The following is a 15,586-nucleotide window of genomic DNA, read 5'->3' on the forward strand; positions in this document are numbered from 1 at the left end:
TAAAGCCATGACTAAAAATAATTGAAGAAGGAAGTCGGTGACTACGAATTCTAGCTCACAATTAGGAAGCACGTGGATTAAGTAGCCTTTGCATTTGGCTTGGTGATAAAAACAAATTATTTCAGTGGGTGCCCTTTATTTAAGAACAATGAACTGAAAAACCACTGAGAAGGATAACAGTTCTGATTTTTATTTGCCTCCATTCATGGTGGACAATTGAATATAATATTGTTTATATATATTTCTTACATATAATTCAGAAAGAAATAATTGTGGCAGTGCCAATGGTACACATTGACTGAAGCTTATATATCTAGCTTTGAAACAAGAAGTGGCTTCATTTATCCTTGACTCTCACAAAGGGGAGAGATTATCTGAACAAAACTGGTTAGACAGTTCAGTAGGGGGTGGGATGGAGACTAGATGCTGAAAAAGCAACTTGGAATTTACAGCAGGAAATTCTGTTAAAACTTTGCTCTGGATTATAGAACACAAATGAGATTCATTTAAATGCTTTAAATGAATGTATAAAACTAGCACTATGTAAATCCTGTTTTATCTTCCTCAAATCAAAGTCTTCAATCCTTGTTTCCACACTTTGAATGATGATACAACCTCATATTGCAAGGTCCACCCTGCTTTCCCTTCCACAAATGTATGTGTGTTCATTTTGCTAACTTTTTGCATCATCTTCTCTGCTACTTCTACTACGATCCCTTGATCAAAACAAGACTTACTTTTTCCTTTCTGTTCCCTTCACTTCATTTTTAGTCAGTGTGGCAGTTAGATGAAATCAACACAATATTACAGTTGTTTTTGTGTCTTATCTCCTGTTAGTGCTTATCAACTGTGGTATCATCTTGGCTCGCCTCCTGGGGATTTGTCCAGTGGAAATATGTTGGTTTTTATAAAAATGATTTCTGTCTTATTCTAGGAGGAATGCCTGCTCTGGAGGTCCATATCTTCCCATGAGCAATGTTATTTAATCAGAACATGTGCCTGTCACCATCTTTTTGACTCTTACCTACTTAGTGGATCATTAAGCTGCTCCTATGTTTGTGTTCTATTCCTTAGGCAGCCCATACCCCCAAACAGGAAGCATCCTTGCAAGACCAGGTTTCTTTCTATTCAATGTTTTTTTCTTCTATTACAGAAACACCACAATAGTGTCAAGACTCTTGTTAGAACAACAGCAGCACCTGGGCATAACAGTGTGGGGTTGATGTGGGTAAGGACTGGATAAAGCCCTAGAATTCAAGCACAAAGTACAGTGAGATCTGCCTTTGACATAGAGCATTATTGACTCATTCCTTCAGCTGTTCATTTCCCATTGCAGTTCCAAAAGGCCAACTTTCTTTGGGTGTGAAATTTAAGAGCTCAATGTACTTCACCTCACATTGAATGGCTCTCAACGTATCCAAACTGAACACTACCATTTATCCTAAGGAATATGTAAGCATGCATTTGTTTCTAATGTTTTTTTTTAATGATACAAATAATTTGGTTAAGAGCTATAAAAATGAAGAAAGAAAACTGCTCCTCTACATTCCTAAATACCATTAAGTTACGGTAACCATGGTTACTAAGTTCTTCTGAAAGACTTAGACATTAATGCATTTCCATGCTTATCACACACACACACACACACACACACACACACACACACACACACACACACACTGATGTTTATAAGCTATCCATTTCCAGCAAAATAGTTAGATCTAGGAGACACCAAGCTGAAAAAAATAAGCCAGACACAGACCAACAAATACCGATGTTCTCTCTTATTTGTGGGAACAAAAATAACAACAACAACAATAATAAGGAGCGTGGCAGTGCTCTCAGGGGCAGCCCTAAGGCAGCCTGGGCGTCGATTCCAGCCGACCCAACCCCAGCTGGTGACATCTGCACTCAGTCCTTGTGCTGCTACGTTCCCTTCTGCTCCCCAACTAGTCTTGCAAACGTTGATTTCATGCTCCAGCTTGACCCAGCTGGACTCAGTCGGAACATTAAAAACAGAGGCCAAGGTGGTCCTGAGAGGAAAGTTCTGGTCTCTGGTGGTCAGCATGCTGGTGGCTGACAGGGAATCAAAATGAAGACATTTCTGGGGAAAAGAGTTTAAAGACACAGTTGCCCTTTGCTTTGTGGCGATTCCTTGGGATTATTTTATGTTTCCCACCGCAGGAAATTGGTGTTGGTGAAAGCCACATGTTCTTGCTGTTGGCAGTGTAGGAAAAGCCACTGAATGAGCATGCCTGCAAAGAACAGCTGTGTCTTGTAGAAAGTGAGGCAGATGATAACAATGTGACTTTGTGGTACCTGTCACCCAGCAAAGTGACTTAAATAAACTGTAATAATATCTGCTTTATAATTCTCATGAATAAAACCACAATGTTTGTGCTCTAAAAGATATTTATCTTTTAGATAACGCTTTCCTATGTTAACAACTTTCTTTTGTTATACACACTAACCATTGTGTATTAAAAACTCAGAGTTTAAGCAGTTTACTTATGGATTTACTTGATTCTCTTTAATAGTTGGAGTTTCATTGATCACTAAAAGATCACCAATAAGGTTAGGCAATATTTTTAAGGTTAGGCAATTTTAAGTTTACTTTCTGTTTAAGATATTTTTCAATGAATACGTTTTAAAATGATCACCATCCATACTTCCATGTCAAAAGTGAGGCTGTAAGAGTGAGAATGCTGGGACAAAGGGGAAACTACGGGTTTATATGTGTGTTTATGTGTATGTATACACATGGGCGTTATTACTCATGCAGTTTGCACATCTGAATTGCAAGGGGAACAGCCACAGTGGGAAACGATCTCCCTTGGACTAAAGTCTAATTTTCCTTCTGGAGCTACTCTAGATGGTTTAATGTCAAAGAAATTAATATTTGAAAAGCAAAGAGAGAGAAACCGAAACATAATGGAAGGAATTGTCCAAGGCAGGGCAGAAAATAAAGTTGAGGGGAGAAGCAGCCTCTGTGCACTGGCAGTTTAACTATATCTTTAACCCAGGAAAGAGATCTGAAGACTACATGTGTATTTAAAAAGAAGGGTGATAGGACAGCAAGTTCCAGAGGAGATGGAAGCAGTTTTATAAATACTGGCTTTGGGATCTGAGTGAAGACAATGGCTCTGGCAAACTGGAGGCTTGCATTTTCTCCCACGACCAAAGATAGAGAATGAGTGAAAATTCAAAGGAGGTATTTGAGAGGAAAAACGACAGCTTTTAAACAGAGATATCCTTGCTTAACAGCACGCCTTACTTAAAAATACAGACGTCTAACAATTTCATCCAGCAGGGGATGTTTGACACCTGTGAGTACAGCCAGTGGAGTCTGGGAAAAAGACACCTCAGGTCGTGTTTCCATACTCTTTCTCATGTCACAGCATCTTTCTCCCCTCTCTCATCTCTGACACACACAAACAAAGCAAAAACACCATCGCCGTGAAAAGCGTGTTTCTGCCACGGAAAGCTGTGAAAAAGCAGTTTTGTGGCAAATCCCCTAGTAGCGTTCCAACTTGGTCTTTTACCTCGCGGCCTCCTCTGTTTAGGTAGCAATTCAAGCAATAACCACGTGAAAACTTTAGCTTATTATTATTATTTCTTTCCTTCCTAGCAAGAATTTCGCGGGGTAAGATTTCTATGTATACTCCCAGATGGAAAAGTGAGGGTTCTCTCCCCTAAGAGCTCAGTGGCCTGCCCGGCTGACGACCTCTGTAAGGCTCCGCAATGAGCAGCAGAGGGCAGCATATGGACGCAGTGACCCTCAGCCTGGTGACGCAGAAACTTCTACTGCGAGGTTGTTTACTCCGAAAATGATTTCCTTTGGTTTGCTTTACCCAAAGCCAAGCGCCACATCCACATTGCAGAGCTCGCTCTGGAGACGATTTGGAAGCCACACACCCTCGCAGACCCATGGATGCCCACTCCGGGCAGGGCAGGATTGCGCACCTGCCGGGCGCGCAGCCAGCTCGCCACACCGCCCCAGGTGGCGCAGACCTGGGCAAGCGGGCGGGATCCCGGGGCGGTGGCTCCTGGCCGGGCGCTCCGCCTCCCGACACTAACCGACTTTCCGGACCGAGTGGCTGCGCGTCGGCAGAGCGGCTTTCCAGGGTCCCCGATCCCCAAGGGTAAGCGTTCCCGTCGGGTGCGTCCTTGGTCAGGGAGGTGACCGAGGACCCTGGGGTGCACTGGGTCCCGGCCATTACCAACAGAGTGTCGCGTCTCTTACTAAGTCTGGGCCTTTGTTCCGTCTCAATGCCCAGGTTTAGGGCTATTTGCTCTTGGTCTCAAAATACGTTTCTGTCCTCCTTTCTGGATTTGACAAAGACGTGGCGCCGGTGGGGGGACTGCGCATGCGCATTTTGGAGTGGCCGGACCGGGCGTCTGGAGACCCATTACGCATCCGAATGTTTTATTTACTCTTATTATTTTTGGAAAGCGAGGGATTTCCTAGAAGGAAACAACTTTGCTGTCTTCTCAGAGTAGTTAGAAGCACCGTGAACTCACTTTCTTGATCTTTCCCTGCTTTTTTTCCACTCTTACGCTGTTAACGTGAATACAGGTTTCCTAAGACATATTTGTGAAAGAGGGAAATGCGAGGGAGGGAAGAAAAAGATTCCGCATTCTGAAATACAGGAGTGTTCAGCCCGCGCCTTTCCAGCCACGCTGGCAATTCTCTGTTGGAATCCTACTTCCCCAACGCGTTTCTGGTGTCAGTTTCAAGACCAGTGTCTCACAGTGGACGTTTCTGGGGTCTATAACACCCTCTCAGTCAATTCCTGTCACAACGCCATGTTCTGTTTTTATCACAGCGGCCACTAAGTATACCGTTTATTCATTCGTTGCCTTTCCTCTTCTAAAATATTTTTCTGAAAGTGGAGACTGTGTTTGATTACTTGCTGTACCCCCAGTGCTAGAGCAGTATGTAGCACACAGGGCGGACTCAGTAGTATTTTTGGGGTGCGGACGTTTCGTTGTTTTCTTATTTGTTTCATTTTTCCCCATCTGTTCTGACCCACAGAGTCTCTGCTTTCTCTGCAGCAGCCAGTAAACCATGGCAACCACTCCTGCTGCTGCTTTTGAAGCCCTCATGAATGGAGTGACAAACTGGGATTTGCCCACAGGCCCAGTGCCCAGTGAACTTCTTCTTATTGGAGAAGCCGCCTTCCCGGTGATGGTAAATGGCAAGGGCCAGGTGCTCATCGCTGCCTCCTCCTATGGCCAAGGCCGCCTTGTGGTGGTGGCCCACGAGGCATACCTGATGCACCCTCCCTTGGCACCGTTTCTTGTCAATGCAGTACACTGGTTGTGCCCCTTCTTGGGGGCCCCTGTTGAAGTGAACCCCTCTGTGGAATCACTGGCAAAAATCTTGCAGCACTCTGGGGTTGAGGCTCAGGTTGGGTTGGAACCCGGAGAGTCCCTGGGGGTTTACTGCATCAATGCCTACAATGACAGCATGGCTGAGAAGTTGATCCAGTTTGTGAAGCGAGGAGGGGGTGTGCTCATCGGGGGCCAGGCCTGGTACTGGGCCAGTCAGCATGGCCGTGATAGGATGCTATTCAAGTTCCCTGGGAACCAAGTGACAAGCGTAGCTGGAGTGTACTTCACTGACATCTACGGAGACTGTAACCGCTTCAAAGTATCTAAGAAGGTGCCCAAGATCCCACTCTGTGTCAGGTGAGTGCTGGTCTCTCCCCCACACCCACACAAATACGAGATTAAGCAAGAGTCGGGTCCATTCCTGAATGAACTCCAGTGATTCCTTATTTGTATTCAGTGTGTGACTTCATATCAAACACAAGATAGTTAAAATGCATCAAGACCAAAGAGGAGCTGTCATGGTCACTCCCTCTTATGGCCAAAACAGTAATCACTAGTATTCTCCTACTGACTACTCTGTCTCTCTGCCTGGTACCTGAAATAGAAGGCATGCTTATCCGTGTCTGACTGAATGAAAGAACCAAGGCCCTGATGTGGACACTGGGGTTCCAATGGAAATCAAACTAAATAATACTATCATGAGACTATATTCCAGGGGAGATCCAGGCAACTGAGGAATCAAATAGACTTCATTAGCTATTGGTATAGGAAAATGTGAGTAAAACAGTGCATGGGTACCATTACGAGGAAGGAAGTCAAGGCTATTTCATTTAGGAGCTTCAGGCTGAATCTGGATATGTTGATATTGGTACAGGGAACTGAATATTCGTAACAGGTGATAGAATGCAGAAAGCCCACCTGAAGTAACCCAGGTGTTGGCAGAACCCACAGAGGGAAATGGTGTTACATTATTGGAGCATAGATGCTATGGCAAAGTGGAGCCATGCCAGCAAGAGTTGCAACTATAGATGGGAGCTGGTGGGAGATGGAGTCTTGGAGAACACATTGTGGTTACTAGAGACATAGCCTCAAGAGAAACATATCCCTTCCTTCCTTCCCCTTCCTCCCTCCCTCTCTCCCTCCCTCCCTCTCTCCCTCCCTTCCTCCTTCCCTTCCTCCCTTCCGCCTTTCCTCCCTCCCTCCTTTTCTTCCTTCTTCTTTCCATTCTTCCTTCCATCTTCAATCTCTAGCTCTTATGAGATAAAACCATCATGACCCAAGGCATGATGGAACCCCAGAAAATACAACTCCCTGCAACATAGGATGACCAAGAACAGTGGAGAATACATATGAGTGCAAACAAATGGCCAATTTGGAGGGTTTCTCAGGTAGGTGACAGTTGAAAACAGACCTGTAGGAAGAGAAGGCACGAGCCATGCGGGCCTCTATGAGAATACGATTCCCTGTTGAACACGGAGCACAGGTGAAAACCTGAAACAGACTGGAGTGGTTCAGTTCAGGAACATCCAGTGAGCTGGGAGGATTGGAGCTGAGTGAAAGAGGACTACGGCTGAATGAAGTGAGATCATTTTAGAACTAGTTATCCACGGGTAGAATTTTAGATCCGATTTGCAATGAGATGGGAAGATATTTTGGATTGTGTGCAGAGAATTGAGAGGCTCAGAGAGAAATGGTATGATGAGACTTACAACTATTACTCACCATGGAGAACAGATGGTGGGTGGTGATGTGCAAAGCCAGAGACCACTGAAGTGTGCTATGTGAGAGGGTAACCCAACTACATTGATCGCAGTGAAGCCACTGACTGGAAAGAGATTCCATTCTGGATATATATTTTAAAGGTAGGACCCAACATACTTGGCTGATGGGCTGAGCACAGAGTAAGGAAAAAGAATTGAGATACATGGCCCTATGTTTTCCTTATTGTTAGGTCTTGTAACTTAATTTTCTATCCTCCAAAATGAGTTTTAAGTCTCAAAAGATAAAACAGAGCCAGAAGCAAACCCAGCTGAATCCTAATGGCATTTGCCAGCTAGCTTGAAAATGGGGCGAGTGAGTTAGGATGTGACACTGCTTCATTTTCTGACTGAAAAGAAATTAGGGGCAAACCACTTTCACAATCAGCACTTTGTCACTCTTGTCTTGCTACTACAATGATATGTAAGTAAGCTATGTTTATTTTCTAAAAATAGTATGTTATAAAATAGATATTGATATTAAAAATTCAGACAATGAAGTTTTATAAAGAGATTTATATTGCCTCTAATTTCACTAGGCAACATGAGCATTGAATACATTTTACTAAGTATATTAAATCCTGTTTCTGTGTCTGGTGTTCTGACTTTTTGTATGTGTGCGAAAGTTGACTCCTATCCATTATCTTGGAATCTAATTTTTAAAAATTTTCCCATTTAATGTTTTCAAAAAACCAAATAATCATTTTAAGAACTATGTAGTTTATTATTTTTAGGTGACCATTATTTATTTAACCAAACTTTTATTATTTGAGATTTAGAGTTACTACAACTCAGTGGGAAAAAAACGATTCTTAAAATTAAAAGCATTCTGTGGATTCATTACCATTTGACCATTTGAAAGGCTATTCTATTGTAATAATATAGGGGGGAATCCGTGTGGGGAGGACATTTAGGGAGGAGAGAGGGGGAAATCCAAGAACGTATGGAACTGTATCATAAAAAAGTCAAAATAAAAAATATTAAAATTAAATTAATGAGTTCAGTTCAACTGCAGGATGTGTGACTTGATGCAGGAAAATCGATTGGTTTCTATTTTATAGCAATGTACAATCCAATAATTAAATGAATAATTAATATAATTCTGTGTACCAGAGAACCAAGAATAAATTTAACAAAATAATCATATTTACTTTGAAAACTGAAGGAAAGTGTTTAAAAAATTTAAAAAGACCAAAAGAAATGGAAAGAAATAGTGAATTTGTTGCTCACATTAAGTGGTATGTAAAAAGCTTTATAAGCCTGTGTGTTTGAATGGAAAATTTCTTCATCTTTGTCCTGCCTTTTAAAGAAAATGAAAAAAATTTAAAAGTTCTAATCAATGCTGATATGCATTATGATTTACTGGTGTGTGTTCTCATGTGTAACCTGTAGAAAATGCAACTTAAAGTTTTCACTCCCTGCTTGCGTAAAATTAGCTCTGAGAGATTGACATGCAGAACTACTTTCCTCAGGCCTAAAAAATGAATTTTTCCAACCTAAATCTCTTACATATTTGATTATTTTATAAGATATGACAGTCAAGCCAGGTATTTAATACTTCCTTGACTAAATGGGGAGAAATCCTGAAAGTTTTACTTTTGAGAATGTGAGTTCTTAAATATGCAAATAAGGACACCATCTGCTTTTACCGTATTTCAATAAATGTATGACTAGTGCTATTGTTTTGATATCACTGAGGAAGATCAAACAATCAATCAAATGGAGATGTGCCATTAGCTGTAAAAAGATAAAAGCATATCCGTTTGATGTGATAAAATAAGTGATATTATGTGCTGGCATCCAAGACCTATGTAAGAATGAGAAGACTGAGTGATGCATGGCGTCTTTTTACCTGCACACAGATTTTTCTGTCTAGTGAGTGATTTCCACGCTTCTTAAGTGACTGTAGCCTGCTTGTCCCCCATGTCTTTTCCAGGTGTGGGGAGGATTTCAAGAAGGACCAGCAGCAGCTTCTGGAAGGAATCTCAGAACTAGACATCAGGACCGGGGGAGTCCCCTCCCAGCTGCTTGTGCATGGGGCCCTGGCTTTCCCTTTGGGACTCAATGACTCTCTTGGCTGTTTCCTAGCTGCTGCTCACTATGGCCGTGGCCGGGTTGTCCTGGCTGCTCATGAGAGTATGCTCTGTGCTCCCAAGTTGGGGCCCTTTCTGATCAATGCTGTTGGCTGGCTGGCCCAAGACCACACAGGCAAAATTGGGGTAAACCCAAGGCTAAAAAATCTGTGTCCACTACTGTCAGAGCGTAGTTTGGAATGCATCTTGGAGCCCCATCCAACTAGGGATATGAGTGTCTACTGCTGTGCGGTTTACAATGACAAGGAAGCTAAGAAGCTGCAGGAGTTTGTGGCTGAGGGTGGAGGTTTGCTAACTGGGGGCCAGGCTTGGTGGTGGGCTTCCCAGAACTCAGGTCAATCTGCTTTAGCCAGTTTTCCCGGTAATGTCATCCTCAACTGCTTTGGCCTCAGCATCCTGGCTCAGTCTCTCAGCCCTGGCTGTTTTCCCATCCCAAGTCCAGAAATGAGGAGCTATCATTTCCGAAAGATGTTGTCTGAATTTCAGGTTGCATTGGACCATGGGGACAGGAACCTAGAGAAGAGCTTCCTAACTAAGTTGGGAGTAGACAGTGCAGCCTTCCTACAGATTCCTGCTGAGGGTGTCCCTGCTTATGCATCTTTGCACCGGCTCCTGAAGAAGATGTTGAATCGCTCAGGCCTCCCAGCTGTGAGCAAGAAAAATCCAGTTGCTAGTGGCTCCTGTGAAGCCACAATGCTCTGTCTGGCCACAGGGCTGGCACACTCTGGTACTGACTGTTCCCACTTGGCCCAGAAGCTTGGCACTTGCTCCTCAAGGCTACAACCCTCGGAATACCCCATCACTGTGGAGATCAATGGAACCAACCCAGGTATGGGATTAGTAGAGATATGCCCAGCTGATCCTCAAAGGAAGATGGGGTTGGATGGCACATGCAGAATCTGGCTGGTACCTTAGAAAATGGGACTTGGAGATCTGCTTACAGAGAGTCCAAGAAGCATGGGAAGGTTGGGGTACACAGGAAACGAGATGGAATGATGTCGGAACAAAGAATCTGGCCTCCTCTGTTTTCTTAGGCAATAGTGATTCATGGCAGAGTACTGGGCTGTACCTCCTTGAAGCACAAAATGCGGAAGTCTCGCTGTCTGAAGTTGCTGCCTCTGCTGGCCTGAAGGTAAGGTTACAACATCTGCAGCGACATCTCTGCAAAACTCAGCGCTACTTCATTCTCACCCACCGTCGTATTCCAACTTGCAACAAAGCCACCGGGAGCATAAGGAAAAATACTTCTTCCTAGGACAGATTTTACAGATGATGCAGATAATTTTCAGGGAGCCTGATTGAGTTACTAATATCAGATCCTGTCCTCACCCTAAGCGCTAAGATTTTCACATGTGGTCATTTGTATCTACCCACAGGGAAGTTGAAAAACACATGTGAGAAGAAGCTTTTATTTCCTACCAGATCTCTGTTCTCCTGACAGCACAAGGCCTCTCTGAGTTTTACCTCTTTTCTGACACTTGAAAAGAGTGTCTAATCTTCATTGAGAAAATAGAACACACCAGCTGAATTTAAGTGTGACCTGCCTCCTTAACACTGAAGGTCATTCCCCAACCCAGTTAGAGTATCTTTTGGTGTCAGCATCTTTTCTGGAATTTGCCATCATCAAAACCTAAGAAAAACAACTCCAGGAATCCAGACAAATTAGTTTCCATTCATCTACCAGAAAGGGGAGTTGTCCTCAAATTGGGAGAGAGAGCAGGGTGTTCCTGTGTCCTCAGGCTGGATCCTGCTGCTTCATGGCAGACCCTCTATCTATGCAGAAAAAGCAGAACAAAATCCCTCAGTCTGCTCTCTGTGTCAGAAGGAGCACACAGATGCAGGAACTGGTATAAGCACCCAGGATTCTACATGTAAGAAGCCCAGGATTTCAGTCCTAACCTTGAGCTTATTGCTGGTCTCTAAAATTTAAGCCTGATGGGATTCAATGGAGCAACTGTATGACTCACTGGAAAATTTATCATTTGTATTTTTTAGCTTTCATGACTTTGGGGTGTTAAAATTCCATGGGCATCCAAGCAGAGCTCATAGGAATGGGAAGCTTTAGTTCCAGGGGCATGTCTGTCTAATCCTCTCCATGTATAACACCTTCCCACCCACATCACAAGTACTTCCATTTCTCTCACTTATGCTGAAATTACCTTGCCAGGTACAAATTGGTTGTCATACTGATAACCTGACCAATGCCAAAAAGCTGTTTCGAGCCCCTGTGGTGACCCACCGATGCTGTATGGATAGGACCAAGAGATCAGTCTCCTGCCTCTGGGGCGGCCTTCTTTATGTCATCGTGCCTAAGGGTAGCAACCTTGGCCCCGTGTCTTTGACCGTCAGTAGAGCAGTGCCTGCCCCATACTACAAGCTGGGTAAGTCTGTAGATTGTTGGGGGAGAGCGAGCTGTGGATGCTTTAGTGATTGTTGGCTGATAGCTATAAGGGGAAGGCAAAGAAGTACAGTGGAGAGAAGGAGGAAGAACTGTCAAAGGTGTAGCTGCATGTGGAGTAAAGAGATGGGGAACAAGGTAGAACAGAGAGATGGAGTGAAAGTGCTTCAGAGCTGGAGGTGCTCTTGATAACAGTTTGTGTCTGGGGGAGTTCAAGTCTGATTTTTGAGTTCAAGGGAAAATGAAGAAGTGGGTGGCAGGTTCCATGGGATATATATGTATTCCCAGGTAAAACATCCAAGGATGAGTGGAGACGCTGTCTGCAGGGGAACCCGGCTCCCTGGGGAGAGTTGGCCACAGACAACATCATCCTGACAGTGCCGACTGCAGAGCTGCAGGCCCTGAAGGACCCCGAGCCCCTGCTCCGCCTCTGGGATGAGATGCTGCAGGCTATAGCCAGGCTGGCGGCCCAGCCTTTCCCCTTCTGCAGACCCGAGAGGATTGTTGCTGACGTGCAGATCTCAGCTGGTGGGTGTTCCAGTCGGAATTTACCTTTAACATATAACTTTACCTCTTTTAAAATGTGCAAAAATGTGTGAAGTATAATGTTATTAGTAAAGTCAGGGTAAAAAGACAGAAAAGGCATGGACCATGATGTGTGATATGAAAGATATTTGTATTTGCCCAGTAAGATTTCATAGGATGGTAGAGTAACCCAGAAAAAGTTGGTGCAAGGACTTAATAGATGGCAATAAGTGAAAAGACAACATACAAAACAACATACTTTCTTAGAGGTAAAAATGAAAATCAGGAAAGATTTATGAGGTGTCTATAAATTGCTTGTGTTACTTAGAGGAAAAATAAATATGGAAAGTAAGGAAACCCACATAAGGGAAATACCCACATATGGGAAATACCTCTGGGACTCACTCATCTTTTCAAAAGACACAATGATCTTTGGCCTAGTGTGAAAATCTGGGTTGCGGTGGTTTACACAGACACTGTGTTACCTTTCTGGATCTCAATCCAGATACAAGGTCACAGACTTGGCGTGTGTGAGAAACTAACATGGAAACAAAGAAGGAAGTTTTATCAGGAATACACAGTGACACACATCTACGTTCTCAGGAACAGGGTGAGGAACAGTGTCACTCAGGTTGAATAGCTGAGAAGGGGACAGGGACTGTCAGTCTCTGTCCAAGTTGAGGAAGCTATCTGCTTTCCAATCACTGTGTATAATCTGGGCTATTGGATACATCTGCATCGTGAAGGAAAGTTCTAGAAAGGAACAGAATGGATTCAGTTTAGGTGGAACCTGCTTTTACACCCTGTGTCTTCCTTCTGCACCTCCAGGCTGGATGCACTCAGGATACCCCATCATGTGCCACTTGGAGTCTGTGCAGGAGCTCCTTAATGAGTCAGGCATGAGAAGCAAAGGTCTGTGGGGAGCCATCCACGAGCTGGGCCACAACCAGCAGCGGCATGGCTGGGAGTTCCCCCCACACACCACTGAGGCCACCTGCAACCTCTGGTCAGTCTACGTGCATGAAACGGTGCTGGGGATCCCCAGGGCTCGGGCCCACCCTGCTTTGAGCCCTCCCGAACGAGAGAAGAGGATTCAAGCACACCTGAGAAAGGGGGCTCCCCTTGGTGACTGGAGTGTGTGGACCGCTCTGGAAACATATCTGCAGGTATGAGCAGAAACTCAGGGAGGTGGGGCTGGGGACACCAACCCCTCGGTCAGGCAGCGTCTTGACTCTCAGGAAATTCTCCAAGTCCATCATCACTCTCCAGTTTGAGTCCACCACCCCTGAGCAGACCTGGGAGATTGGATCATTTATCACATTATACTCATCTAAGATGGAAACTACGACATCTGTCCAAACTTGCTTCCTATGGTTGGGCAACATAGGGGGAAGTGGGAAGTCTTATTAGAAAATTAGTAATATGCTTATGAGTCAAGATCACACACTCTGATAGACATTCCAAAGACTTCACCACTCTCCCACACACTGCTATTGTATCTGACCCTCTAATAAATGCCCTATAGTTGGTCCTTGTTCCGCTATGTTATGTGTTACTTTTCCTCACTCTGGTTTTATGAGTCTAACTAGTGTTAGACCCCTTTATGATCAGAGGAACATGTTGACAGCACAGGGCTGCAAGTTGGACTGTTTTCCGGGTCCATAGCCTGCCTTCACTCACCCTCCTTATAGGCTATGGGCAGCAACCTAAAGCATTTGCAGCATTCTCCATTTACTCAGCTTCACCTTTTTAATATAGGCCTCCTGTGAGCTCTTCTCACCTAGCGATTTTCCTTCAGCCAAAACTCTAATTCTTGTTGACCACTTGCCAACTCTCTATGGCGCTCTCACATGCCTGGTGACTACTATCATTTTGGAGTCAGACTCTAGGTCTTGGGACAAATAGGCACCTTATGACTTCTTTCCATCAGAGGTCTATTGGACATTCCTCTTATGGGTATTTTGAGTCTGGCCTCATTTTTCTACCGTCACTCTACGCTGACGGCTTTTAAATTGTTCCACTACCTTGCCTTTGTCCTCTGCAACCCATCTAGTTATACTACTCCTAAAATTTGAGTAATTCTCACTTTGACATATCTGACTCTTACCTGTTTTGCCTCAGAAGCCTTATTCCACAGAGTAACATGGTAACCTTCCAGATAATCAGAAGTTTTGGCTGGAGGTAAAATAAATAATAATTATTTTCATGTCTGGAAAAAAAATGGAGGTCCCGGCTTTTGGGTTACATAACAGGTAGTCTGAGTTTCTCATCTCAGTCTGCCTTGAACCTGCTCTGATATGGAAGAAAACACTCAAGGCCTGAAGATGCAATTTTTCTTAAAAACCAAAGGTAATAGTAACTGACAGTAATTGACGTTTGTTGGGTATTGGTATATTTTCAGACTGGTTTCCTTTGAGCCCTTGGCCTATAGTTTTATGACCAAGTGGTGTAGCTAGCAGGTCTGGAGATAGGGAGACCAGGATAAGCAATAGGCAAGAAATTAATGATGAAGTGATCACTATGATGAAGTGCCTATGATCATTGATGTCCTAGTTACACTAGCAAACCAGATGTTCATTCTATTCCTTCTTTCTTTGTAGCTCCAGGAGGCCTTTGGGTGGGAGCCATTCACCCAACTATTTGCTGAATATCAGACTCTCTCAGGCCTTCCCACAGACAATGCTGGCAAGATGAATTTATGGATGAAGAAGTTCTCTGAAAAAGTGCAGAAGAATCTGGTTCCTTTCTTTAAAGCCTGGGGCTGGCCCATCCAGAAGCAAGTGGCTGATGGTCTGGCCCACCTGCCTCCCTGGCAGGAAAATCCTATGAGTGTAATGGTGGTTCCTTAATTTTGAATCGGAGGGAGAAGGGGAGTGATCATTCTGTTAACAACAGCATTGTGACCAGCCTGGGAAGATCATGACCTTGATGCTGAATCCTGCTTCTTAGCCTGACTTCAGAACAGCAGTGAAGATCCTGAAACAAAACAGGGACAACTTTGTGCGGAACTTGTCCTTGTACATCTGTTTACCATTTCTGCTTCTATGGGAGCCTTCAAAAACCACATGAAAAAAAAATGTGTGCTATCAAAAGTCTATGCCTATGTTTCAAAATCTTGTACTAAGTAAGTTTAATCTTTTAGTTCCTTTTTCCACAAAATGAAATACCCTTGAAGTGGAGGGAGCCCTGGACTAGCCTTGGTTCTATGGAAAATTGCTTATGCTCTCTGTTTTTGTATTTTTTCCAAAATAAATGAATGAATGTTGCTTGATAATCATGGTCATGCTTATGCATCACCACACATCAACACATACACAGAATTCTGTTAGCCCTCATCTGGTCCCAGAGTGTTCTGCTGTAGTATCAGGTTGAGCGTGGACAGCCTGAAAACTGACTCAGACTTAGGTCAGCACTCCACCCTTGTATGAAAGTGTTTAGTTGAGTCTCCAAAAAAATATTTACAAAAAATTACTTTTGTG

At 43.8% G+C, this 15,586-nt stretch overlaps 1 protein-coding gene across 3 annotated transcripts; it reads left to right on the forward strand.

Annotated features, from left to right (window-relative positions):
• The first annotated feature begins 3,877 nt into the window (after positions 1-3,877).
• Positions 3,878-15,586, forward strand: LOC121170839 (TRPM8 channel-associated factor 2-like). 3 transcript variants are annotated; one of them, XM_041002197.1, is made up of 8 exons: positions 3,878-4,142; positions 5,036-5,691; positions 9,028-10,013; positions 10,219-10,316; positions 11,352-11,565; positions 11,871-12,110; positions 12,936-13,273; positions 14,708-15,586. In XM_041002197.1, the coding sequence occupies exons 2-8, from the start codon at positions 5,069-5,071 to the stop codon at positions 14,954-14,956; spliced, it is 2,748 nt and encodes a 915-aa protein (XP_040858131.1). In that variant the 5' UTR covers positions 3,878-4,142; positions 5,036-5,068; the 3' UTR covers positions 14,957-15,586. The 3 variants fall into 3 exon arrangements, with proteins under 3 accessions (XP_040858131.1, XP_040858133.1, XP_040858132.1); XM_041002199.1 differs by having other exon boundaries at positions 5,056-5,691; XM_041002198.1 differs by lacking the exon at positions 3,878-4,142 and having other exon boundaries at positions 4,616-5,691.

Source organism: Ochotona curzoniae, unplaced genomic scaffold (assembly GCF_017591425.1).
Source record: "Ochotona curzoniae isolate NIBS_2020 unplaced genomic scaffold, NIBS_Ocur_1.0 scaffold_2476, whole genome shotgun sequence".
Lineage (NCBI taxonomy): Eukaryota > Metazoa > Chordata > Mammalia > Lagomorpha > Ochotonidae > Ochotona > Ochotona curzoniae.